At 31.4% G+C, this 27,912-nt stretch overlaps 2 protein-coding genes across 5 annotated transcripts; one reads left to right on the top strand and one right to left on the bottom strand.

Annotated features, from left to right (window-relative positions):
- Nucleotides 1–17,030, bottom strand: LOC132719976 (cyclin-J-like). Of its 3 annotated transcripts, none has more exons than XM_060703947.1 (6): nt 16,892–17,030; nt 6,854–7,154; nt 5,893–6,086; nt 5,218–5,329; nt 4,549–4,708; nt 1–4,016 (listed from the first exon to the last, which is right to left on the bottom strand). In XM_060703947.1, the coding sequence occupies exons 2-6, from the start codon at nt 7,143–7,145 to the stop codon at nt 3,737–3,739; spliced, it is 1,038 nt and encodes a 345-aa protein (XP_060559930.1). In that variant the 5' UTR covers nt 7,146–7,154; nt 16,892–17,030; the 3' UTR covers nt 1–3,736. The 3 variants fall into 3 exon arrangements, with proteins under 3 accessions (XP_060559930.1, XP_060559931.1, XP_060559932.1); XM_060703948.1 differs by lacking the exon at nt 16,892–17,030 and adding an exon at nt 11,549–11,753; XM_060703949.1 differs by lacking the exon at nt 16,892–17,030 and adding an exon at nt 7,756–7,916.
- Nucleotides 16,966–27,061, top strand: LOC132719975 (zinc finger protein 726-like). 2 transcript variants are annotated; one of them, XM_060703945.1, is made up of 5 exons: nt 16,966–17,082; nt 21,360–21,478; nt 21,891–21,968; nt 22,492–23,400; nt 24,079–27,061. In XM_060703945.1, exons 2-5 carry the CDS (start codon nt 21,382–21,384, stop codon nt 24,624–24,626), a joined length of 1,632 nt encoding a protein of 543 aa, XP_060559928.1. In that variant the 5' UTR covers nt 16,966–17,082; nt 21,360–21,381; the 3' UTR covers nt 24,627–27,061. The 2 variants fall into 2 exon arrangements, with proteins under 2 accessions (XP_060559928.1, XP_060559929.1); XM_060703946.1 differs by having other exon boundaries at nt 24,035–24,153.
- Nucleotides 27,062–27,912: the final 851 nt, after the last annotated feature.

The following is a 27,912-nucleotide window of genomic DNA, read 5'->3' as shown; positions in this document are numbered from 1 at the left end:
TTTAACAATTAACAGTTTTAATTTGAGCAACATGTAATAATGAACACATTTAAATTGCTGAAAGACAAAAATATAGTAGAAAATAATGTGAAACTAACTCACTGGCATAAAATATAAACAATATCAACTGTAAAACTTTGCAAGAATCAAAATTATGGGCAACATTATAAACATCTGTGATGATATCCAATGTGTAACATAGATCCACATAAGAAAACTGTTTAATTCACGAAATAAGTTTATCATCTCTTTTTATTTCAAACAAAGTTAATAAAATTTCAGTTTTGCTATTACAAATGTATATTTAACTTTATTCTAAACTTTTGATAATGAGAACTTTTTAATATTTCATAGCAACCTTAAGAACAACTAAGTCAAGATAATTTTCAATGTCAAATAATAATAAAAAATGTTTTTATTGCTAAACATCAAAAAATGTTTGAGGTACAAAAAGAACAATATCTCTGAAAAAAGAGAGAAAAAAACCAACAACTTTTTTTGAATTTTCAAGTTTATACTGGGTACTGGTATATCTTTATAATTCTCTTTTCTATCTCTTATATATGTAATACTCCCTTTTTCCCTGATGAAATGCTCTGCTTTGAAATTAGATTGTTCATTATATTTTAAGCAATTTGGTAACAATACAGGTATTACTAAAACCGGGGAAGCCAAAAGTATCTAACCTGGTGACGAATTCACTGATTTAAACTTTTGTGTAAAAATCATGAAAAAAAATGTCTAAAGAAATCATGTTTTCACAGTAAAGTTCACAGTACCACATAAAATCCCTAATTTTTAAAGCAATAACACAACACAAATAAAAATTGTAAGCAAGTTCAGATGCTGAAATATTGCCATTTGCTCTGATCTTGTCCTCGTGGTGCATACTAAATGAGAGTTCAAAACTTATTGTGTATCTTATAAAAACTTAAGTATTTCAAAAATCACCATTTATCACAATTCAAGATTCAAGTTTATTTACCAATTTTTACATTTCTTTCCTTCTTTTTGATTTTTAGTGTTTTTTTTATCAACTATGGACCTTTTGGATATTTAAATACATGTATTTCAAATAACTCATTTTATTCTATCTTTCTTCTAAAATTGTTAAAAATACATTTTATGAATTTAACTCAGATGAGAAAATGATAAAAATATCTTTCAAATATTTTACGAATCAAGCTCTATGTTCTTTGTCAATCAATCAGATGTTATAATGAATTTGCCCTGCTTAAATATTGGAAAAGCCCATTCAATACGAAAATACAAAACCTGAGCTACTTATAGTATAGAACCTCTTCAGAGTTAGACCGCTTGAATAAGCAGGCTGGCCTCAGTCAATAATAGCAGCAAAGGCCCAGCAGGATGAACATACTGATTTTTTTTTTCCAATTTGGCAAAAAATCTTGTTTTGGTTTCAAAAAAATATAAATTCATATATATATAAATATAAATGTTGTACATTTCACAATGAGGTAATACAAGTAAAGCTTATAACACATTCATTTGACATAGACTATCAACTATTTAGCTCTGTAACTGGGTCAAGGGGAGTAACCCAAGAACTTCTTAAAAACAGTAATGCCAGTATTATCTCTCTTTGAATCATAGTATTACAACCTGTGAAAATTAAAGATAACAAATAAACTTTTGGGTAAAACTATATACAAACAATGTAATATAAACAGATTCCTTTTAAGACATTTACATTGATGACTAATGTAACGTATTTCAATATTTTTTCTGTAAATACCTTAACGGCTTGTACATAAGAAATATTTTGTTTAAGATTAACTGACAACTATATTGTATTTCATTAAGTAAATACTTGTTTTAAAGCAACACATCTCATGAATCATGCTGATTTTATAAAAACAAGAGCTGTCAGTGGGACAGCATGCTTGACTATTCTCAATGTTTGATAATAAAACAAGAGCCCAAGATAACGTAGAATTTTCAATAGTGCCATAATCCTGTCAAAATCAATGTTACAAGTGTGGGCTTTGGACCGTGGCCTCCTATGATGCTCTCAAATAAGTGTGTAAAGTTTTTCAACCCGGTATGGGTAGTTTTGGAGATACAAACTTGCACTTTTAAACCTTAACCAGTAAGACAAGGACACAATGCCTTTGCGAGTTTACAAGTTTTCCCTTTTCCAGTTATCAAATAGTCCAGGTTAAAACAATGTGTCTGTACATATAATTATATCAATTATGATTTTAACAATTTTTCTTTTTCTTTGCCAAACTTAGAAGAAAAAAAATTATTACATGTATTATGATAACAGTAGTTGGAATAGAAATGAACACCATGAAATATGAATAGCCTGTTAAAACATATTAAAATATAACAAAAAAATTATTTCAACTATTAACAATAAAATAATGAAAATCAAATGGCTACTTGCACTGTAGCATGGTTAATAAATAAGAGATATTATACATGTAACTATAAATTTCACTACTCAACCATATATACAAAGTTTTCTGTGCTCATGTCTACATTATATCATATTAGATTTATTCTTAAGCATTGTATGCAGTGTTAAAACTCATCTGTTATAACTGGTAACCAATTTTTCAAAATAATTAATATTCTATGTTAAAAAGGAACATAACTCATAAAAATATTGTTTTCAGGATAATGCCCCTTGTCTCTTACACCTGCAGCTTGTCATGATAAGCAAGAATGATTATGTGTTGATAACTATTTAAGTGTTTGAATAATGTTACATTTTAAAGTTTTGCTTGACAACAACAACTCATCCACCATAATTAAATGGCTAGACTTTTTTTTTTTAACAAGTTAGAAATAGTTCTAATATACATAGTCTGAGATTGGAAAACATGTCAAAAGGAAAATTGGTTAGGTTGAATTCAGACAATTATATTCCTCAACCCAAATACTTTATGACTAGAACATAGTATTTTTTATCGATATACAAAAAGGAGGTACCAACTAACCTATGGGGTCACTTAAATGCAAACATTCTTATAGTTAATATACTGTGTACAAACCATCAAATAAACATTTAAATAAATGCTAAATACATGTCTACAATTTACAAGTAAAAAGGCCTGTAAGACTTGTACAAGACCATTTTGAACACCTTTATCACAAAGTAAATGGATATAACATACTGAATGAGAAAAAAAAACATGTTAAAATAGTGAACAAATCTAGTAAAATTACAACGTAATTTCCCTGCAACAGACTGAACACATTTGAGCCACGTCACAATCAAACCAACATAATGGGTTTGCGACAAGCATAGATCCAGACCAGCCTGCGCATCTGCGCAGTCTGATAAGGATCCATGCTGTTCGCTAACAAACCCTATTACAAGTAGAGAAACTGATAGCGAACAGCATGGATCCTGATCAGACTGCGTGGAGGGGCTGGCTGGTCTGGATCCATGCTGGTCGCAAACTCACTATGTTGGTTTTGTTGTGCGCGGCTCATTTTATAACCCTCCAATGAAACCTCTGACTAGTTGTGATCAGAATCTTTGACTTGCTTCTGAAATCCTTTCAAAATTTCACTTACTGGTAGTCTGAAATCCATATGATATACCCGCTTTTGAGAAGAATAACTTTTTTTTTTAAAGGAAAGCACTAATTTCTAATTGTATCTTCAATTAATGAACACATATAATATCTATTATCACAATGTGTATTAACAATTTGGGACCATAAAACTACAGTAACACTGCGTAATTTTTTTATCACATTTATCATGATCCCCGCAAGCGTGGAATAAGTTGCGGCACATCTGTGTAATTTCCAACATTTGAATAAGAGAACACAGTGTTACATGGCTGATTGTACGGCATGGGATGTCTCGAGTAACTATAACTTTCAGCACATTTTGGTAGGGGCACATTACTAATTGTTGTGTTTATGGTCGAGGGATAACTCCTGTACATCTGAGATGAGGGGAGGTAACTTATACTTGGCATAGCACTAGGTTGATAAAAGCTGGCAGACTTGATCAATGAATCCTGCTGATGTGTTCTGAAATATAAATAAGTGAATAATTAGAAAATCAAATTGACAGATTGTTATCTAGTTATGGCTTTCTTTTTTAAGCCGCTTTTTAACATTTTTGTTTTCATCTGAAGCGGCATTCATGTCATGTCATAGTTTATAAATGGGTACATTGAAGACCTTAAGCTAGCTGTTAATCTTATGAACTCAAACTTAACTTTTTGAACTTGAAAATAATCGTAAGAATTTATAAAAATTTAGAGAACTTTTATAAATTTCCATATTATCTACATTCATATGGCTTTGACAACATATCTAATCAATCCATACCCAACTTCAGGCATTTGAGCACTAAAGTGACATGATTCCTGCATTTCCACACTAGTGATCATTCTAGAGCGGAATGGAAGGTGCCCTAAATTCAAGCTACCAACAGTATAAAGCCTTTTCAGAGATCATACTGTGCAGATGTGCAGGCTGACCTAGCTCTTTACTGGTGGCCAAAGCTAAATACTTTTTATTCCAGCACATTATGGATAAACATATCATTAAATCTTACCCTAACATGCTTTGTAAGCATGGTAATAATTGTTCGAGGTAGTAGTCGGTCATTAATTCCATCTGTTTCGGCCAGGTTGGTGTTAGATGTAGACAGATTCTTGCGGCAGCAACACAAGATGCAGCTACTAAGGATGGAGCATAAATCCTGAACATATGATCTGTAATTATATAACATTTCCAATAAAAAAAATTACAAGTCCAAAAGGATTTTTTGCAATTTTTGCCAAATAATTGATAGACAAATAAGTTACATTATTGTATTTTAGAAATTGTTAAGAAAGGCCAACTTTAAACTTATACAGTACAGTTATCTACAGAAAGCTAAATGCCAGCTCTGAACTTAAATATCACAGAGTAATATCCACAAGTTGTCAAACAGCATTTTTGTTATGGCTTTGATGCCAGTTTCGGACAGTATTATAGATGCCAGTGGTGATCTGAATTATGAACCTACACTGACTGATACTCCTCATGCTGTATTAACGACTATTTTTCATGTTTTACCAATCTCAATGACCTTGACCTTAGCATTTTTAACCTTAAACACTGCCGAAGGCTCATAATATTATACAATACACCAAACAATTGAGATCAGATCTAAGTGAATAAATTATGGTAATACAAGAAAATAGGTATGGTCAAATCAGTCATTACACAAGAAAGGTACCTTGTAGCACTATTTCCTGGAAGTAGAAGGCATGTTTCTCAAGATAAGTTTCTACAGTAGATTTTGATGTTATAGGTATACCATCTCTTAAATCATCCTCATCAACTGCTACCTACAATAACAATCATATCAAAATGTTATGCAATGTTTGACAATAAAGCAGAAGGTACATGTATATATAATGTTAATTACAGATACATTAATATATGAAAATCATAACCAGCATAAAACTTTTAAGGTATGATAACAGGCATCTCAAAAAATTGAGATTGGTGAAAGAAAATTACAATATTATGCATATAATGTGATAATGTCTTCTGCAAAAAATTACAATTTGAATTTTGAAAAAGAATACTTCCAAAATGCCTGTAAAGTGTATGAAAGAAATATGCCTTAAAAGTATTTGGCGCATGCACAAAATCATTGCTTAATGATTAAAACCCTACTAAGAACTAGCAGCATAATAATTTATTCCAGAATATTTTATTCTGTTTACGTTTCTTTTTCATGTTTGTTTAATAACACAGACATTCTATGTAAAAACTCTCTTGAGAATCGACCATAAGATTATGGAAACTATATAATTATACTGTTAATATATAATTTATATTTGATAAAAATATTACATCAGATATATGCTTTATGCCTTTTAATGAATTAAAATACATTACTTACCTTGAGAAAGTATGGAAGAAAGTTAGGTACAGTTGGTATACATAATTCAAATGAAGAGAATTTGAGTATATTAAGTTCCATGTTGAGGTATTGTCTAGCAGTATAAGGTTGACCGGTGTTGTACTGGGTCACTGGTATATAACTGTTCAATTTGTTATAGTGAGGTATCCTATCACAATGGTCCTCAAATTTTACTGAAAACATACAAGTATATATACAATTCATATTAGTTTATACAAATTTGTTTTAGTTTGATTTGTTTGTGTTGGAAACTATAAACTTAGTGAAACACTCTCAAATCTGTTCCTGGGGCCAACCAGTACTAAGCAATGAATGTAAAGTTCCATATCTAAGCTCATATAATATTATATATATATACAAAATTATTTTTCATATTTACAGCGATTTCTATCACAGAATGTGACAGATCATGGAATAGAGAGCTCTAAAAATATTTTTTTTAGATTAATGACCATGTAATCACTGTTTGCACTTTGTGCGGGTTGATTTCAACCACCTTGTTTCAATTTAGCAAGTTTAACCAAGTTTAATATATATCCAATTTATATCCAGTTATATTTGATTTAATATGAAAATAACTTCGTCATTTTATTCTTTTTTGTATTTATATATCCTTTAATTGCAAATTAAAAATGGCAGTTACTTACAGTAAGGTTTTAAATAATTGAAACAATCATGAATTCATGTTACAACTGCGGTTACAAATTTTACCATGTGACATCACAACTTCTTGCGAATGAATTGTACTTCCATGATATACATGTATATGATTATTTTTTTACTAGTTTAGTAAAATAAATCACCATGAATAGAATACTCAGCATGAACAATGCAGTATTCCCACGAATAATAAATAATATCCAAAGACAAAGTGAAATAAACATTTACAAAGGATACATTTGTATATGACCATTCAAATTGTCAAAGAAGAAACCAGTACCTGCTATAAGTAGACAAGTTAGAGCCATCAAGTGCATGTAACAAAGTTCAACTTCCAAACCATCCATGAAATAATCCAGTAAATAAACTGCTAAATGCTGAGCAGTTGCACATATTCCAATTTCACTGACTATAACAGCCAACCAGTCCACCAGGTGGCGACGTATCCATAGTTGTGATGACTGTGCGTGAAATTGAGGTATTGTTTGTTCCTTGAGTTTTAATGTTGCATAAATATCCTCGGCTAGTTTGTTCTTCCACCACTCTTGCTCTATGGCCATCATGTGACCCATTCACTTAATCTGAAAATGTAATACAAAATGTTTGAATGATAAATCATGAAAGCCACTCTATAAACTGGTGACAAAATCACTTTACCTAAATTAATCTTACTATTCAGGGCTAAGCAGTCAGGTGCCTCAGAGGCAGTCAGTAAGGGTTTGAGTCCAGTCCAGACTTTAACATGTTACTGATCCTGTGACACTTAATAAGAAAATGAATGATAGATGATTAAATCTACCACCTCTTGCACTGTATTAGGGAATTAAGGCTATTTTTATCAAAAATTCATTTAAAGTACTATCTTTTCTTTTTATTTAAAATTAATTACAAATCTTCTTCAGAATTAAATGCTGAAAACATTTTATCTCACTCAAGGCTCTATAAATACTTAGATTATATATGAAGGCTTAAATGCCTAGAAATCAAAAATCAATTTTTACAAGTCTAATCACTCTTAAATCCTCCATTCCGTGAAACAGACCCTTATAATCAAGTTAACTAAAATCAAATTCACACCCTCTATAATACATAAATTTTTATCTGCACTTAATATTTCCATTTTGACAAGTATATAGGAAAAGCATTGAAATCAAAAAATAATTCGCACAAAAAAGTATTAACCATATAATCCAGTGTTAGAAAATACAATAATATTATATTCCTTTGAAGTACCGAAAATATTTTGTTCAATAAGAAGCCAATTTAACTACGAGGGTCATTTCACATTGGTAATCAAATGTGCACTGGGCACTACTTTTACAATATTGTGTAATATTACACAAGCAGCTAGCTTGTTTACACAGATTGTTATCTATGACATATTCTACCAGAAAAAATTATGCCCTAAAAGCATACAACTATTATAAGTGATTAGAAAACTTGACAATTCCCATTAATCAGAATGGTGTAAAACACACATGTGTATAATATATATACAGCCTGTCTTATGACTATCATGGGCAATAATAAACTACATTTCGCCATATGTTACAATATTATTGTTACTATATCAGTATGTTACAATATTATATTAAACGTTACTATATCAGTATGTCACTGACATGTCATAAAACTCAAGCCTCTTTCTTTTGTTTAAAGACAGCATGTTAGTGACATATTGCGCAAATAGTATATTTATCAAACAAGAATTCACTATATGATTACTTAAATAATATATTATAGAGCAGTCAGTACACTTTTATTATACAGTAAATTTATATTCCAGTAGCTTTTTATTATATAAGTTAATAAGATATTTCAGATTTAAAATCCCATATCTAAAATGATTAATTTCATGCATGTATTTAATTTATGTTTTAATGAGGGGGTCCATGTTTACGTTTAGGCACAAAAAAGTAGCTGTCAACATGGACATGTCTGACATCAGTCATGCCCTTAGGTTTAATTTGAAGCACAAAAATGGTGATAATTTACCTACATATAATTTCCACAGAGTACAAGCCAAAGGCATTAATTCAAGGTGTACGGACATAATCCCCTTCGGACAAAATCCCCTTCATGTATTTTGGTATATCTGGACATAATCCCCTCCATCGGTGGACATAATCCCCTTCATGAAATTGCTACCTAGGACAAAATCCCCCTCGGAGGAATTTTCGGTTTATAAAGTGGGTATGAGAGCGACATACTGCATTATGCTGTGTGGTAAATATCTTAATGTATAAATAAGTAGAAATTACATTATTTCAGCAGAAAAGCACATTCAATTAGCACATTTTAATCACATTAAAATTGCTTTGTTAAAGAATTCATAACAATCAATCAAGTAGTGCAGTAATCTATGTTTGATTAAATTATCACTCTTTCATCAATAGAAATTGTAGAATGGATAGTATATATCAATTAGAATTATCAACTTATACAATCAATAAAACAATTATTGGCTTATAAAAATGTTTTTCATACTAATTAATTTAAAACAATTAAAGAAATTGCCTAATCAAATATGTGTTATGCAGTTGATAATATACAATAACTTTAATGAAAACTTATAAACTAAATAAAGGTTAACTATTGATACTAGTACATAATTATAAATAAAAAAAAAACAAAAGTTCATTATTCATCAATTTTATGGAGCGTAATAATACATTAGAAACCTATGAAACAAGGGGATTTTGTCCGGGTAGTGAAGGGGATTTTGTCCAGGCTTGCAAAAACATGAAGGGGATTATGTCCACCCATGAAGGGGATTTTGTCCGGCTAGGCGAAGGGGATTTTGTCCGAAGGGGATTATGTCTGACATTCTTAATTCAAAAGTAGGTTCCTTATAAAAGCGTTAAATGAGCACCTATAAGTCAAACAAAACGCAGGGAATCTATTTCAACATTTTCAGGGCGAAAATTCTGCCCAGTTCCCCTTCCTAATTAATATATATTTTATCTTTATATTTAAAAAAACTCCCCCCAAAAACAGAATTATTTCTTTTATTTCCAGTCTATAGCAAACAAGACCCTTAACAACATCATATTGAAATTTGCTTTTTTGCAAAAAAAAAAAAGAGTATGTAATACTTAACAATTACAAAATGAGTATTTTTGTTGACAGACAAAATATACTGTTTTTCTTTTAAAACAACCCAAAATTCCCCTATCTAAGGGCCCAGGACCCAGTCCCCTAACAACAACAACAACAACATAAACTTGATTTAGCTCAAGCAATGATAACAAGCATGTGAGCATACAGCGAATAATACATTTGAACAAAAATACCTTGTGAGGTCACGTGACAGATTGTTTGCTTAACGGGATTGACATTAGTAATAGTGTGTTGTTCCATTTATTTTTTTGAAAAGGACTCTAAATTCTTGTCTGGGAATGTTCCATTTTCGGATATTGGGTGGCTGAAACTAATTTAATAATCTACGCTTTTAAAAGTTATGTAAATTTTGAACACTATTAACACCATTTTTTTATTGTTTTTAAAAAGGAACAGAGATTATTCTTATTGTATTTGTGCAGCCTGAATTAAATCGCTGCATCGAAACCGCATGCTACGAAACCGCGCTATACCCAAAAGGTAGTGTAATCGTCCGCTGTGTAAAGCCTTACCAGGTAACTTCGCGTAAAATGAGTTAAGTAAGATAAATTAATTAATAGACGATTATCAACGAATGATTAGTTTAAATATTCGAAAGATGGATATAAAATGTTTCCATCTTTAGTTGACCCACCTGGTACACCTGATTTTACCTGTGCAGATTTGCCGCTTAAATTTTGTCCAAATTCCAAATTAAAAGCCATAGTTTTACCCTATAAGATCCGTATATTAACTCTGACACTGTTTTTTAACAAAAAGTTATTTGAAATATGAGTTATTTCCACTAAAAACCACAAAATTCTACAGAGCAATTTAACGTGTATTTCACTACCAACTGACCAAAACACAAGTAATCAGAAATTTGAGAAATAACTCCCAATTCCATCTTATCATATATCATAATTTAATATAAACATATCATGTGTTCAAAATATATGAAATATAACATTAATATAATTATCTTTTAATACCTTAATCTAGATTTCCAGTCTAGATGCAGTGAACTTTAATAAAAGTACATTATATACCTGTTTTAAAGGAAATTTTTATCTTCAAGGTGCATGGACAATATAAAAAGTCTATGAACCATTTAAGCATGTAGATTAAAATCATATCCTAACAGGGAGAAATGGTACTTCAGGTACCAACTTTATAATATGTGAAGACTTTTAAATAAGTCCTTGATCAATGTCAAAATATTTCATAAAAAGAAGATAACAATACACTTTACAAGACCTTTTCCCTCTATAAGGCCTGCTTTGGCTAAAGAAAATCCTCTTATAATCATAAAGTTTTCTCCTAAAAATCAAGCAAAAATTGCCTCCAAATCTCACAAATTCTTTGAGAAGTTTTATCATTTCTGACAAGTCTATGGCCAATAATAAGGGTTTTGCTATAAGAAAAACAGATCATCATTTTCTTAGATTTATACACTGAAACAGTCAAAAAGGCACTTTTTGTCTTAAGAACATTTTTTTTAAATATAAACAAATCTTAAACAAAAACGTTATAAGCATAATTACACTATGTCTTGGTCTTTTAAATACTGTAAGTATGTAATATGCATTATATAAAATGATATATATTCATAAGTATGTAACATCATTTAAGATATATTTATAAACAGATTAAGAAAACACATTATTTTACTTTTATACGTTTTAAGTATGATTTTGTCTTAATATAAAAAATTAAAAAAAATATATTTATGTTATTAACATTTTTGTCTTTACCCTTAACAAACATGTTCCTCCGTTAAACATTTAAGATCCATTTATCATTTTAACTATCTAATTAATAACTATACAAGCTTTATATGATACAAATATTTGACCAGAAAATAAGTTCATATTACCTGTCCTGTAATGTATAAGAAGTTCTGACGAAAAAAACTGTTGACCAGTTACTCTGTATAGTATGATATACAATTTTGTAATAGTCTTTTTTTTCTTAACATGTATACAAAATTATGACCAATATCTGCAATTTTACCCACTTATTGCATGCACCATTGACTTTACAGAGTTAAACCCACCCATAGCTTTTTCTTCTACAGTAAAAATATTATAACCAGATTATATATTAGATCTGATAAGGCTGGACACCCCATTGTTAATCACCATGTTTTCACAACACATGTCAAAAACTGTCAAATCACTTAATGGGTATTGCAAAAAGCTTATGAATTTTGGAGGAAATGTGGAGGTTTGTAGGCAACTAATGTCACCTTCAGGGGTTAATTAGTTGGTTAGGATAGACATTCACCTAAAACTACTCAAAATTGTTATTCACAGTATAATGTCAAACACAAAATTTTGTTCACACAAGTTATATCAGTTTTTACACATATGATTTTTTTGGGATAATTTCATTTGAGAGCAATTTTTTGATAATGTGTCATTAATAAACTTCATGCTGAATATTTTGTATTGTGTAAAGTCAATTCTACATTAAGAAAATATGATATAAATATGACACAGAAAAATTTAATAAAGCAATTTCTTCAAAAATATTTCTACTGCAAAAAAATGGTGTGTGTGTGTGGGATTCAGATGTCAGTCAGGAATGTACTCAAGCTCATACAAACACGCTTATGCCAATGGAAAACAAAAATATTCATAATTACAATTTTAATATGTGGAGTGCATTGAATTGAAAATACAAACTATTCAATGAACAGATATGTATTTGCTGCGGGAGGGCTTTTGTCCGCCTTGTTATTTTCATGGGAGGGCTTTTGTCCGCCCTGTCATTTTCACGGGAGGGCTTTTGTCTGGGAGGGCTTTTGTCCTACACTCCTATGGAATTGGGAATTTCAGCAATGTTTTGTAAAAACTGGGAAAAAATGCATGACTTAAATTTCACATTAAGTGTCATTACAAAGCCCTTATTTTCAAAGATTTTAGAACTTGTTATTCAATATTTTTGTCACAGGATGAGAAAAATGTGCAGCCTGACCGGGACTCCAACCCGGGACCCTTGGAATACCGTTCCGCGGCTCTACCAACTGAGCTATCCGGCCGCTTACACATCTTCTCCCCTAAATAGTGAACAGTTCTGAACTGTGTCATTTTTTTTTTGTATCTTTTAATAGGGAATTTTTTCCTGTAGATTGAGAAAATAAGATACTAGTTTCAACTGATAGTATTGGCTGTAAAATAAGTAAGAAAAACTCCCTGATTTATTATACCAGATATTTTTATTACAGATATAATTATACGTCCATAATTATACACAGATATTTATCTATTTATTTATCTGCACTAAAATCATTAAAGATATCTATCAACTCAAATTTACAACTACATTTAATGATTTTATCACTACTAAAACTTTAAATTATTCCCCTTTCACCTCAAACCTGCCAAATTTCTTTAATGGACTTGTCCATCTCCCACTTTTAGAACTGTCCATAATCAATTTGGGTAAAAATTTGCAACTGTCAGTAAACAGTACAGAGCATGGTCAGTCTACACAGTACACAGATGTGCAGGCTGCCCTGGCTTGAAGCAGCATGCCTCCAGATACATGCTAATTTTCCTGAAAATTTTGAAAAGTAAAATACTGCTAACTGAACAAAGGTACAATCCACCACGGATTTATATTACAGGGATCGGAAATTCCCAGTTAACCCTATATAAATGCTTAAATATCTTGTCGTGCACCCGATAAAGGTACATCGATCGATAATTTATCGGCGCTAAGCGAAAATGCCCGTTCGCAACGGTTACCTACTTTACAAAATACCATATAGCTTTTCCATTTATTATCCGATTTTTGAAATTTAAAGTTTATTTTCAAGAAAAATGCTTGTTTAATTCAAATATCTAATTTATTTTTTAAAGATACAGACTATCAGTCCGCAACGACGATTAAGAAATTTACTTGACGAAATCCGCGGTAAATTTACGTTTTTTTATATAAAAAGCAGATATTTGAAATTTATTATTACGGTAACATAATAAATTCAATTACAAAATTAAAAAGAGGCCGATGAAAGTTATTCACAGTTGATCAAAAATGCAATATTTAAGATTTATTTGGTTATATAGTCAAATTAATTGACGCACAATTGTTTTACGGGTAATGTATTGCGGGCTTTACAATTCGCTCAACACGTAAGTAAATTTATTCATTTTTTTAAATACAAGATATTGCTGATATTGTCAATACATGTATTGCCATTTTCATAGGATATTTAAATTTTCTTCATCATTTATATCATTATTATTTTTTTTGTAAATCTGTTTTCAAATGTCGGTGCAGTGAAGTAGACAATCATCGTAACAGTAAAGTACCGGTACTCTCGTGTGGCTGTCTCGATTCCGGCCTTATTTATTTATTTAATGTCACTCAGATATTTTAATTATTTCACTCGTATATTTTAATTATTCTTTTTTTTTTGAATGCCTGTAGAAAGTATTTCTGATATTTTTTAATGTAACGCTAAAAAACAATAAAAATCTTTACAGTTTGAGTCAGTATTATGCGAAATAAAAGTAACTGTTGATTATTTTTTACACATCGCTTAAATTTCTTTGAAGTTTAATTAATTTTGAAGGGGGTTAATTACCAGGTAACGAGTGATAATTGAAAAACTTTATTTTCAAACTTTCATTATCAGGTCACATGTGATAATTTCAACACTCAATCTTTAAAAACAAATAGAATTTGAATGTATATGTTGTATGTGCGCGGTCTTTAACTACAGTCCATGGCATGTTTGGTAAGAAAATGATTCTGAAGAGGATATATATAAATACAATGTAAATCTATTTTCTTTATTAACATTTATAAATGAAATTGAAAATAAACAGCTTAATTTGTATAGTCCTTTCTTTGAAAAATAATGAAAATAAACATATGACAAATAAATCATTTGACGTGAATTGTGAAGGATAACTATGAAAAATCTGTTTCAAAAAAATTTATAAAACAACTGTTCTGTATGCCAATAAAAGTTTCTTCCTTGCCAATCTAATAAATTCATCTATATATGAACGATTGTCTAGAATGATCTGAAAATATATTTAATACACTAATTAGTAGAATGTGTATTTTGGTTAGTTGTCCTGGCATTTCGGCACAATATGTTAAATTATTAATACTCTTATAGAACTTTTTTGCAAGAATGAAACTTAAGCAAAATTTTGCCTAGAAAATGCCAAAAATTTCGACAATAATTCAAAATTACACTCATTTGTAATTTGAGAAAACAGAAAACAGTCTTTAAACTTGCGGCGTAAATAGTCGATATTTGTATCCTTTTGTCGGTAAAATTTGCTAATTTCCAATCAACTGTTGATCAAAGATATTAAATTATCACCTCGTGTTATATCTGGTAATTACATGTATGTAGCGCGTGTATACATTAGTCTGATCTCTATTGCGTGATAATGATCGAAAGTGTTATCGCTGATTGGCTAATCGCTTCACGGGTCGATGTGCATAGGACCGCCTATCTATAGACTGACACGCGCTGACTTATTTGTGTATTTGTGGTTGTAAACAATCGGTAATGTTGATGCGTCCCCAGGCAAAATTAAGCGTACGTGGAATCCTTGCTCTGAAATATTTGCGTCCAGCTGTAATAAACATGCGTACCGGGACGCCGAAATAAGCGTCCCCGAGAACCCTGTACTATATTTATACTAATATACAGGTAGATCAAATAAAAATGTACAAATCATTTGGAAATAATTCACAGAAATAAAGACACATTTCAAACATGAATTTCTTTAAAAGTATTTTAGCAATCAAGAAACATTTTTTTGCAATGCCACCATCAAACCATGTAAAAAATAATTACCTTAATCTGAATCTCGGCAATAATTTATGCTTGACGTAAAAGGGCGTCAAAGTGTAGAGAGTATGCCTAAACAATAAGCGAATATTTTTTAAATTAGGTACTTTTTAACTAAGCGTCGCAGCGTTCTATCGGCATATTTTCATATATTAATACTTTAGCTGCACAAAATAATACTGTATCAATACATTCATATGTGTATAATTTTTCACAAAGCTGCAATAACACCACATACTCTTGTGAAAATATGTCATATTTCACACTAAGAGCGTTCCGCCATCTCACTCTGTCCACCTTTATCCGAATCCGCGCATGCGCGCAATGGGACTTTAAGCTAAACAAAAGTGTCCGATCCTTGTAATATAAATCCGTGAATCCACGTAAAATAAGTAAGCAAAAAAAAACCCTTAGTGCAAAGTAGAAGTATTGTCATAAATACTGCAATATCAGTCATTAATTGCACATGACATGTAAATTATAACTGGAATTTTGAATCTGTTTACTTTTTTTAAAATCTTTGTACATTTTCTCAAGTTTGATTTTCTCGAAATGTTCTGGCTCATCTGGAGGCATGCACAGTACCTTTAATAATTCAGAATATTTGACAAGTAGTAATATATTTTCAAAATTGTAATGAAAATAAACATGAATTTGGTGGCAAGGTGTTTGCCACTATGGTAAAATAAAAATACATAATGTTAAAAAAAAAAGTCAGCCATTTTATTCAAATTTATCAGTCTATATATGCACAATAGCTTGACCATTTCAAGTTGCAAAATGGTTATAAATATTATTCATTAGTAAAAGGAAGTTGGAATGTTAAAAATGTTTGCATTGTATGTGATTTTTGTCAATCATAAAGTGCATACATTGCATTAGGAAAACATGGTGCTATATACAGATCTATAACTGTTAAATTTAGGATCCGTTGGTTACATATCATCATATATCTAGTCAAGATTATAATCTAGCAACAATATTATTATATAAGAAAATAATCATAATTACGAAATATTAATTTTAGGATTGCACAAATGGTGCATGCATTGTATTAGTTAACTGTAATAACCAAAGGGCATGGAATTGCAGGACTGCAGCATATTTAAGATTAATGTTAATGCAATGGCTTTATCCTGGAATAGACCCTGGAGTCTAAACCAGGAGTATATATAAGGTTCATTCCGTTTTCTTTAGTGTATTATGTACAAGTTTTACTTCTGAAATATATAGGTGTCTAATCCAGGAGATTCTGAGTGCTATCAATGAAAGTTGGCATCAAACAAAAATGTCCTAAAAATAAGATTTTGAATAGATGCAACATCTGAGTTTCATTAAAATTTGTTCGCAAACTACAAATATATCTGTAAATAGGCCGATTACAGAAAACTTTACCAAATGTTTCCATGCAGATGACATCAGCTGCAACTTGAATTATTTTCACAGCTGCACTATTCTTACAGTCTACCGTTCAAGCGTCCACGTAAACGAGAAAGTAAAATAGCCGAGTACTTAATTAAAATTTTGAAGTGTTTGAATATATATTTATTGCTGAAACATAAAGCATATTAATGAAAAGTTAAATGGTAATTATATGCAATAATTGCCAGTGTCATATTGTCTTTGTAATAGTTCATTATTAAAGATTTGTTTGTTAAATTTGATCATGGTTAAACAAATGCTTATTGAATATTGTTGTTTGTATTATGTAAGTGTAGTATATTGTGATTATACACCTATTACTTAGTCATACTTTATGACAAGATATATAACTATTCACTAAGGAAATTTGAGTTGGATATAGGTTATATGCGTGGAACCAAGATCTACCCCCAGGGACCTACCTTCAGGGCCCTCTATGCTTAGTACCCAATAATGTAATTTCCAATATATCAGACGTTACAGGCTTGTTATAGTTTAATGTCGGTCAAGCCCAGAAACAAAAATATCTCAATGTGACATCATTTTTATAGGACTACCCAATAATGCTTCAATAACATCCTAGTACAATCATTACTTTTGTTATTTATTTATTTGGAAGTAATTAAATTTAATGAAAGCTAAAATTAAAAATGAAGTTCATTCTTCCAATAGAGTAATGGTAATTCTAGTAAATTACAAAACAAAATGACAAAAAACACTGATTATCATCAATTAGTAAGTTAGTAGCAGGAGCACACTGATTGAGTTACTGAAATTTCTCGCTTATTTATATTATGTGACCCTGCTGCAAGTTTGAACAATTTTTGAAATCATTACTTTTTAGTATGCTGTATTGTAAAGTCTTTGATCAAATATTTATTAAACAGTGTTCATTAGTTTACTCATATACAAACTGATGGAGATGAGGAATGTATGTGACTTTGTACCTGAGTTATGTTTGTTTCTTTATTTTTTTACAAAATATATTTAAATACTAAATAGCATTGAAAGTTCAACAAAACAATTTCTAAAATACATAAATTTTGTCATAAAATTACAGACGATTACCAGTGTTTCTTCCAGAGTGCGTTTTTGCATTTAAGACACACTATTTTCAGGCACAACGCAACGAAATTCAGTCAGTGCATTTTCTGTGATGCAGAGGTTTATTCGTAAAGTTTATTGTTTATAATTTAAAGTTTGTGGTAATCTAGTCCAAAATATTGATAGTCTAAGTTGGGCAAGCCTTAGAAGCAAACATATCTCAAAGCGACGTCGGAATTATAGGTCTAGTGGCAGTCATGCACTACTCTGTTTTTAACGACTTTCACACATGTTAATTGTCTGTTAATCAGAAAATATACCCTTTAAAACAAAGTAAGTAATTCCAATTATTGTCAAGTCCTCTTTTAATCATCCCATTTCAGCGTTTTTTATCCCCCGCCGAAAATTTTCGGCGGAGGATATAGAAATAGTCTCCGTCCATCCGTCCGTCCGACCTTCCGTCCGTCCGACCTTCCGTCCGTCCGTCCGTCCGTCCGTCCTTCCGTCCGACATTTTTGTCCGGAGCATATCTCTAAAAGTATTTGAGTTATCAACTTGAAACTTCATAGGTGGATAGACCTCATTGAGGAGGAGTGCAGTGCACAAGAATGATAACTCTACCTTGCATGATTTTTGAGTTATTGCCCTTTGTTATTTTTCAAAATTGATTTTTGTCCAGAGCATAACTCCAAAAGCCTATGAGATATTAACATGAAACTTCATAGGTGCATAGATCTCACTCAGGAGGTGTGCAGTGCACATGAATGATAACTCTACCTTTCATAATTTTTGAGTTATTGCCCTTTGTTATTTTTCATACCTAACTTTTCACCTGAGTGGAGCATAACTCAAAAAGTGTTTGAGATATCAACATGAAATGTCATAGGTGGATAGATCTTATTGAGGAGGAATGTTGTGCGCAAGAATGATAACTCTTCCCTATACAATTTTTGAGTTATTGCCCTTTGTTCTTTTTCATGCTATTTTGTCCAGAGCTTATCTCAAAAAGTATTTGAGGTATCAACTTGAAACTTCAAAGGTGGATGGATCTCATTGAGGAGGAGTGCAGTGCTTAAGAATGATAACTCTACCCTGCATTATTTTTGAGTTATTGCCCTTTGTTATTTTTCAAAATTAATTTTTGTCCAGAGCATAACTCAAAAAGCCTTTGAGATATCAAAATGAAACTTCATAGGTGCATAGATCTCACTCAGGAGGTGTGCACTGCACAAGAATGATAACTCTACCTTTTATAATTTTTGAGTTATTGCCCTTTGTTATTTTTCATACTTAATTTTTCAATTCAATTTTTTTCTCAAAAAGTATTTGAGGTATCAACTTGAAACTTCATAGGTGGATAGATTTTACTGAGGAGGGATGCAGCACACAAGAATGATAACCTACCCTGCATTATTTTTCAGTTATTGCCCTTTGTTATTTTCAGCCATCAGTATTCACATAGGTTTCAAATCTGTAATCACTATAGCCATCAGTTTTCATTACCAAAAGACCTCTTAAAATAAAATTATTCTGTTCTACTTCATATACATTCTTCCAATGAGCAAACACATTCGGCGGGGGATGGCCATGTTGACATGGCTCTTGTTTTCTCTACTTTGGGAATGGTGCCGGTACCAGACTGATTGGGAAAAAAATGCGTTATTTTGACTAAAATTGGGAAATTTTTAATGCATTTTTTCAGCTACAAATGAGATTAGACATCATGAATAAGGATAGCTAACAGCTTTTACTGTCAAAATAGAACTATTGAGTGGTGATTTATATGAATATGTTGGATTTAAATGATCTTAGAAAAATCACTTGGCCTTGTGGGCATTTTGAACAGCCATTTTGGGAATTTAACATTGGAAATTGGGAATTTTAATGTCTATTTTCTATTGGGAATGGTACCGTTTTAGGGTAGTAGTTATATAAAGAGAAAAAACACTGCATTTTTATAACTACATAACCCAGTATAAATAACACACTTAAAATGTATACAGGTATCAGTGATATAGTGTCTACTCCCTACTGCCAAATATGGTAAGCATGATGCAACCGTGTTAACAATTATAAACACGCTGATAGAAAGTGACAGGCGTAATAGGAGTAATTTCTTTACAATTATCACCATTTACGGAGAACCTGCGGATGATTTTTTATGCAACATATTTTCCCATTTAATCTATCAATGGTTGAATGAGTTCTAGAGGTAGAGGCTAATTAATTATCATCTTTAATTTTGTCCAGAATGAAACTGTTTAGTTTAAAATGAATGCATCAATAATCATTGTTTTTGTTTTTTGATGTTCTGAAAAAAAAGAAGAGGAAATGTTTGAACTTTTACGGCAAATTAATTTTTCCTTTGCAGCTTTCAATATACTTAAAATATATTGAACTGGTTTTTACTCAAGGTCACAAATGACCCTAAAAAATTTTCAATGACCTCTAAAATCTATCTTGCTTTTATTTATTTAAATATGTAGAAATACGCTTGTGAACATCAACTTAAGTTTGTCACCAGCGTGTCTTGTTATCTATTATATATATCATAGTGACCTCAGGGCTTTTTTTCCTTCTATAGCAGGGGCCATTTAAGGGTAGCTTCCCCAAAGAAAATTTTTAAAAATCGTGCAGTTTTTTGCAAAAATTGAAATTACATCAAGTTTTTTCTTCCCCTTTTGCAAATAAGCCGTATAATTTTCTCCAAAAGTTAAGGGAAGGGCTGCAGGTTTTTTTTCTCCAGGATTTTAGGAATATGACCCTGGTACCCATGGAATTGGGAATTTAAGAGATGTTTTGTTAAAAATTGGGAAAAAAATGCATGACTTAAATTTTGCACTGATTAGATGAATGCAAAGGATTACTATCAAGGATGGCATCTTCAAACATTTAAACACCATAACAGCGAAGAAGCCCTTATTTTCAAAGATTTCGAATTTGTTATTCAATAATTTTATTTTGTAACTTTCAATTGGGACTTTTTCTGTGGATTGGGAAAATAAAATACTATTTTCAATTGGGAATATGACCGAATATTGGCTATAAAATAAGCCCAAAAAATTCCTGGGCTTCTTCCCCAACCAATGAAAAAAAGCCCTGTACCTATAATGTGTTGGTGCAACATAAAACCCAACAAAAAGTAAAAAAAAAATCAAATATATTGCTGAAGATCACATTATTGAAAATGATCACAATGTACATGATACACTAATTGGTGCATTACAAAGTTTTATGCTGCTTGCTTGATTTTTTACTTAAGCCTGAAGATTATCTTTTATTGTGACAAAGAATACATCATCGGAAACATTTCAAATCAAAGTCTACTTGTAAACCTGTAATGACCATATAGTTATGTACAGCATGGATTTGTTACTGAATTTTATCATCTTTACAGAGCTTTAAATGTGATATGGAAAATGGACAGCTACATGTTGATTCTGTATGTGACCTTAAATCAGGAAGAAGCAATTAGAAAGCTGTTCTATGAAGAAGGATGGAAGTATATCAAAGAAGGTATGATTCATTAGATTTAACATAGTATTTGTTTCTGTTGTTTTAAGTCCAAATGACACTGAATAGATGTTGCTCAAATATTGACTTCGGAGATTTACTGATGGAGGTGGACCTCATTGCTCCTTTTATAGAGTAATTTTATGCATGGTCAGTAGGGTAGGACCACAAGTCTTCTGTATAAGCTAAATAGGTAGCATCCTTACATGAAGTAATTCACAGTTCCTGGTGGAATTCAAACACAAAAAGGTTTATGAGCAAGACGTGATTTACTGGAAGCAACCTTACCCAGAAGACCTCAGAGATCTCAACCCCTAATTGTTAAGAATACCTGAAACAACAAAATTTGAAGTCGTTAAAAAAAAATTATGTACATTGTATTGTGTGAATAATGTAAAATGATTTACTATTTCAGATGGAGATTTAACAATTGTTCGAAGTGATGAACTTCATGGAACTATTTCTGCTGGTGTTAATGATGACAATAGTGCAGGTAAGAATTAGTAAATGTTTATCACTTCCTTACATGAATGAATTTATAGGCCATAGCAGAATTCAAACCCACATTATAATGTTCTAGTGTCATGTTATTATTATTAATGGACATATACATGTAAATTTATTACTAAAAGTTAGACTATAATTATTTTTTTCAAGCAATACTTACAGTGTTTTTACCTGTCTTATATTAGTGCTATAATGCCATTATTTGTGACTATAGTCTTCTATAGTCTTATTTCATACAATGAAAATTTAACTGTAAAGGGGGAAAAGTTGAATTTTTTGTTGGAAAAACCTTATTGAATAGTCTCATACTAGTTTAATGTCTGTATCTCATGTTTTTAACTCATTGTCAATACAAAAACAATTTGACAAGCATGAATTTCCATTTACAATTTGCAAAAAAAAAGTTACTTTCTGGCTTTGTGAATTTGGCCCTTCTGAAAATGAATACTGACTGATATTGAAGGCTGTACCAATGACACAAAATTTATTATTTTGATTGGGTTTTTCAGATGTTAGTACATTCCATTTTGATGTTTCTTGCCCAGAGGAAAATGAAAGTGGAATTTTAAAGAGCACTATTGAAACATGTGGAGATCAGAATAGAAATTGTAGCGTTGAAAACCGGGATAATGATATTGTATACAACTGTAATAACTTTAAAACTCAATGCCAAAGCAACAACATAGAAAATGGTACTCAGCACAAGAAAAGTTTCACAGAAATTAAAGTTAATAGAACAGTAAATGGTAATGATTGCCATTATGATAATGTTCAAGCTGATTTTGTTGACAATGGTAAACAAACTAGATGTAATGAAAACGATATGAAAGAATATTATGTTAAAGACATACAGGGACAAAATTTTGAACAGGGTTCTGCAGAAGATGGTTTAACAACGAACAAACAAGATTCTGATTGGGATTATTTATCTGACAACGGACAAGATGATGATGATGTTAGTAAACTTAAAACAAAAACTGGACATGATTCGCATTCTATTGGGACAGATGAAAGCTCTGTCGATAAACTGAAACATTTGATATCCAGAGGAAAGCTGTTATCCATCGAAAACAGAAAGAGACTAAAACAAGAAAGAAAAGCTTTACGACCAGCAAAAAAGCGCAAAAAGTTGGATACATACAAATGTAAAATTTCATCGAAAAAGAAGCCAACCTTCTGCTCTGATTGTAAAGTTACATTCACGTCACAGAACCGATATGATAAACACAAAGAGCGTAATGGTGGACAGTGCGTTTTTCCATGCCAGTATTGTGATAAAGTTTTCTTGTATAGGAAATCACGCTACGATCTCCATGTGAGATCAGCACACTCTAAAGAACGTCCTTTCAAATGTGATGTATGTCAGAAAGGGTACATAACTTCTGATAAACTGAAAATCCACAAGCGTGTTCATACTGGTAAAATTATTAAATGATATTTTTAAGGCTCATTATACCATAGAATGGCTTTTATTTTTATTTCTGAAATATTTGGTTTTGGTGACCTGATATACATGTAGTTTTTTTTCCAATTACCTATACCCTCTTTCGCTTTTGAAGCTTTTTGAAAATATAAACAATAGAGCTAATAGTGATAAAATATTCTGTATGGAAGTCAAAATACTTTGTTTAAATTATCAAATAAAAAAACTCTTCAGGACTAAATGTTGTACTTATAATTACTAGTAAGGTTTTGGTCTTGATTAAGGAGTCTGACTGATCTGTATTTTAATATTTTACAGTTGTATAGCATTTAAATTAACAATCTGTTCATACAATACATGAATAACAATTTTATTATGATTGTCTATATGAGCCGTGTCATGACAAAACCAACATAGTGCGTTTGCGACCAGCATGGATCCAGACCAGCCTGCGCACCCGCGCAGTCTAATCAGGATCCATGCTGTTCGCTATCAGTTTCTCTACTTGATATAGGGTTTGTAAGCGAACAGCATGGATCCTGATCAGAATGCGCAGGCTGGTTTGGATCCATGCTGGTCGCAAACCCATTGTGTTGGTTTTGTCATGACGCGGCTCATATATTTTCTAGGTGAGAAGCCATGTGTTTGTGAAGAATGTCTATATATTTTCTAGGTGAGAAGCCATGTGTTTGTGAAGAATGTGGGAAAGCATTTTACAGTCGTGGAGACCTGTCTTCACATCGGGAGTACCATCATATATCGAAGGAGAGACAAGATAATCTGACATGTGACCTCTGTAACTTAACCTTCTGTAACCAGCGTTACCTCACATACCATAAAAATGTTACACACAGTACAAGACGCGACTTCCATTGTCAGACGTGCTCGAAAAGCTTCAAAAGTAATTCATCATTAAAACGTCATCTCAAATATATACATTCTGAAGTGAAGAATTTCAGATGCGATGCTTGTGATAAAAGTTTCAAAACTGCAGGATCGTTGAAAAAGCATAAAGTCCGACATGGAGGGGAGAGAACTTTCTTCTGTACGGAGTGTAACAAAGGCTTTTATGAGAAAGCCAAACTTGATCAACATATTCGTACACACACCGGAGAAAAACCTTACAGTTGTCATCTGTGTGAATACAAATGTGCGCTCTCAGGAAATCTCAGTAAACATATGAAAACTCACTATAGAGAGTTAACAAACGCTGTGTTATAACGTGCTTCCACAAGTTGTCACAATCTCAGGACTCCTTTTTTTTCACATTTGTAGCATTGGTTTTCATTGGTCAGTCATGATGTTTTTATTTTCTATATACACTGTCACAGCTACTTCAAAAAAAAATTTTTTTTTTCTCTGATTAAATCTTTCATGCAATTTTTAATACTTTTTTCACATTTGTAACATTGATTTTCATTGGTCAGTCATGATGTTTTTATATGGCCCCATAGGAAAGGTTGTTTGCTTACATGTATATAGCTTAAGCAGCTAGGTTATGATAGTTCATATATACATAAAAATTCCTAAAAAATAATTTTTTAAATCGACGTTACACATGTGCACTGCAGTATTATAAGGCAATTTATAAAGGCTCATTTGCTCTCAACTGTTCATGACACACCATTTAACCTGTCAAAAATCTTCATTTAACTAATGATATAATATTTATATACTTGTAATATTTATCACATTATACAAGTGTTAATGTCAGAAATAGAAGATATTGAATGAGTGTATAGGTTTAATACTAAATTTATTGAACAAGTTGAATAAAATCATATTATGCAAGCCTCTGGTGAGCATAATATTGTTTTATTCTACGAGTTCAATAAATTTAGTATTGAATCTACACAAATATAATATTCTATTTATCACATAATATAAATAAGAACGGTAAACTGTTAAAAAGGGTCATTTTAATTGACGCTCCTATATTGTAACGCTAACATTAACGCGCTTTAACGCTATGTTTATATATAACGCAAATGACGTCACGTCAGTGTTATTACACTAGTGTAATATGGTTTTTAGCTTGACTATTCGCAGAATAATCGAGCTAATGCAGTCACCCATTTGTCGGCGTTGGCGTCCCTGTGGTTAAGTTTTTCCATGTAAGCTGGTATCTCCATAACTACTGAAGGGAATGGATTGAAACTTCACACACTTGTTCTCTGTGATTATCTTAGATGATTGGCACAAGTCCCATAACTCTGATTTGCTTTTTTACATAATTATGCCCCTTTTTCGACTTAGAAATTCTTGGTTAAGTTTTTGCGTGTAAGCTGGTATCTCCATAACTACTGAAGGGAATGGATTGAAACTTCACACACTTGTTCTCTGTGATTATCTAAGATGATTGGCACAAGTCCCATAACTCTGATTTGCTTTTTTACATAATTATGCCCCTTTTTCGACTTAGAAATTCTTGGTTAAGTTTTTGCGTGTAAGCTGGTATCTCCATAACTACTGAAGGGAATGGATTGAAACTTCACACACTTGTTCTCTGTGATTATCTAAGATGATTGGCACAAGTCCCATAACTCTGATTTGCTTTTTTACATAATTATGCCCCTTTTTCGACTTAGAAATTCTTGGTTAAGTTTTTGCGTGTAAGCTGGTATCTCCATAACTAATGAAGGGAATGGATTGAAACTTCACACACTTGGTCTCTGTGATTATCTAAGACGATTGGTACAAGTCCCATAACTCTGATTTGCTTTTTTGCATAATTATGCCCCTTTTTTGACTTAGAAATTCTTGGTTAAGTTTTTGCGTGTAAGCTGGTATCTCCATAACTACTGAAGGGAATGGATTGAAACTTCACACTCTTGTTGTCTGTGATTATCTAAGATGATTGGCACAAGTCCCATAACTCTGATTTACTTTTTCGCATAATTATGCCCCTTTTTCGATTCATAAATTCTTGGTTAAGTTTTTGTGTGTAAGCTTGTATCTCCATAACTACTGAAGGGAATGTATTGAAACTTGAAGGGTTTGTACCTTTTCAGACAATTTTATGTATTCATATAGGTAAGCATTATTATACTCAATGAAACACCCTTGTGACAAATTTTCGAATAGTCGAGCGTTACTGTCCTCCGACAGTTCTTGTTTAGACTTTAAACTGAAGTTCAATGCATTTAGTGTTTTTCATTTCAAAATTCAAGGTAGGTTACACCTACTTACGGATTATTTGTAGAATTTCTGCACCACTCTTATTTATTGTTTTGAAAATAATTATATTGTTATGTCATTTGAGATCTGTTTTGCTCTTTTATATATTAATAATGATAATTATCTTTTATGCAGTGCAGTTATTGTATTAATTTTTCTGTATTTGATTTACTCTTCTCAAAATTTATTTGTAGAATATCAGCTTTTAGGGAACATGGAAACAGCCTTGTTACAAAATTCCTAAAATAGCTTTTAGGCAAATTTGATTTTGTGTTAAAAATCTCAATACTATATACATACAATTGTTTACTATACTCATTATTATCTTTTATATATTTTACAGCAGTTTTATTTGCATCATATTCTTGAAATCAAATCATTTTTTAAAAGTATTTTTGCATTTATTGTTGCACTTGTTATTACATATTTAAAAATGTGACTACACTTATTTAGTCGTTTCTAAAATATCTCGTATAGAAGAGTTATTTTTAGTTATTTCTTTTTTTTTTCCTGACCATGAAGCCAAAATGAAACAGCAAGAACAAAGGTTCATGTAATTATCTTTTAGCTCACCTGTGTGCAGAAGTGAGCGTTCGTTGCCTTTCTTTGTTTGTCATTATCCACATTTTCTGTAAGCACCATTTCTTCCTGAACCACTTGATGGACTCTGACCAAATTTCACAGGAATGATTTTTAGGTGGTCCTCTGCAAGTTACATAATAGGTTCCAGTCTGATGCATAAGTAGGTCATTTTGACCTTGACTATCATAACAGTTTTTTACCAATAACGTGGGTACCAATTGGTCCTTGGCACTCAAACATGCATTGGTCTTGGGCAGTAGATGACCCCTTTTGCATTTTGGATTGAGGGGTCAAAGGTCAAGGTCACTTTGACCTTGTATGTTAAAATGGTTTCCAAGCAACATTCATGTTTTACAAACATCTCTTGTTTATAGATACTTGTATAATAAAAATATCTTAAAGACTTCTTCCCAGAAGTTACAATGCCTATAGGTTAGATATTTGGTATGTAGCATCAACTTTTGGTCCTCTTCAAAAGTTATATAAATCATGCAACTTAGTGTCAAAAGTTGCCCTGTCTGGGGTTACTTATTTTTATATTGACTTGATAGTACATTTAAGTATTCTTCAATGAAAGTGTTATACCTAGAGCTTAGATATTTAGCATGTAGCCTTACCAAGTTAACCTCTACAATATTTGGATAAATCATGCCCCAGGGGTTAAAATTTGTCCCTCTCTGAGGTCAGGTAGTTTAATACTTTTATAGTGAAAAATGTAGTAGATGTTTGTCATAAAGCATTTCATAGC

Source organism: Ruditapes philippinarum, unplaced genomic scaffold, assembly GCF_026571515.1.
Source record: "Ruditapes philippinarum isolate M1 unplaced genomic scaffold, ASM2657151v2 ctg2520_1_1_1_1, whole genome shotgun sequence".
Taxonomy (NCBI): domain Eukaryota; kingdom Metazoa; phylum Mollusca; class Bivalvia; order Venerida; family Veneridae; genus Ruditapes; species Ruditapes philippinarum.
Note: the sequence above shows the minus strand (reverse complement) of the source record. Positions and strands in the feature narration are given on the sequence as shown.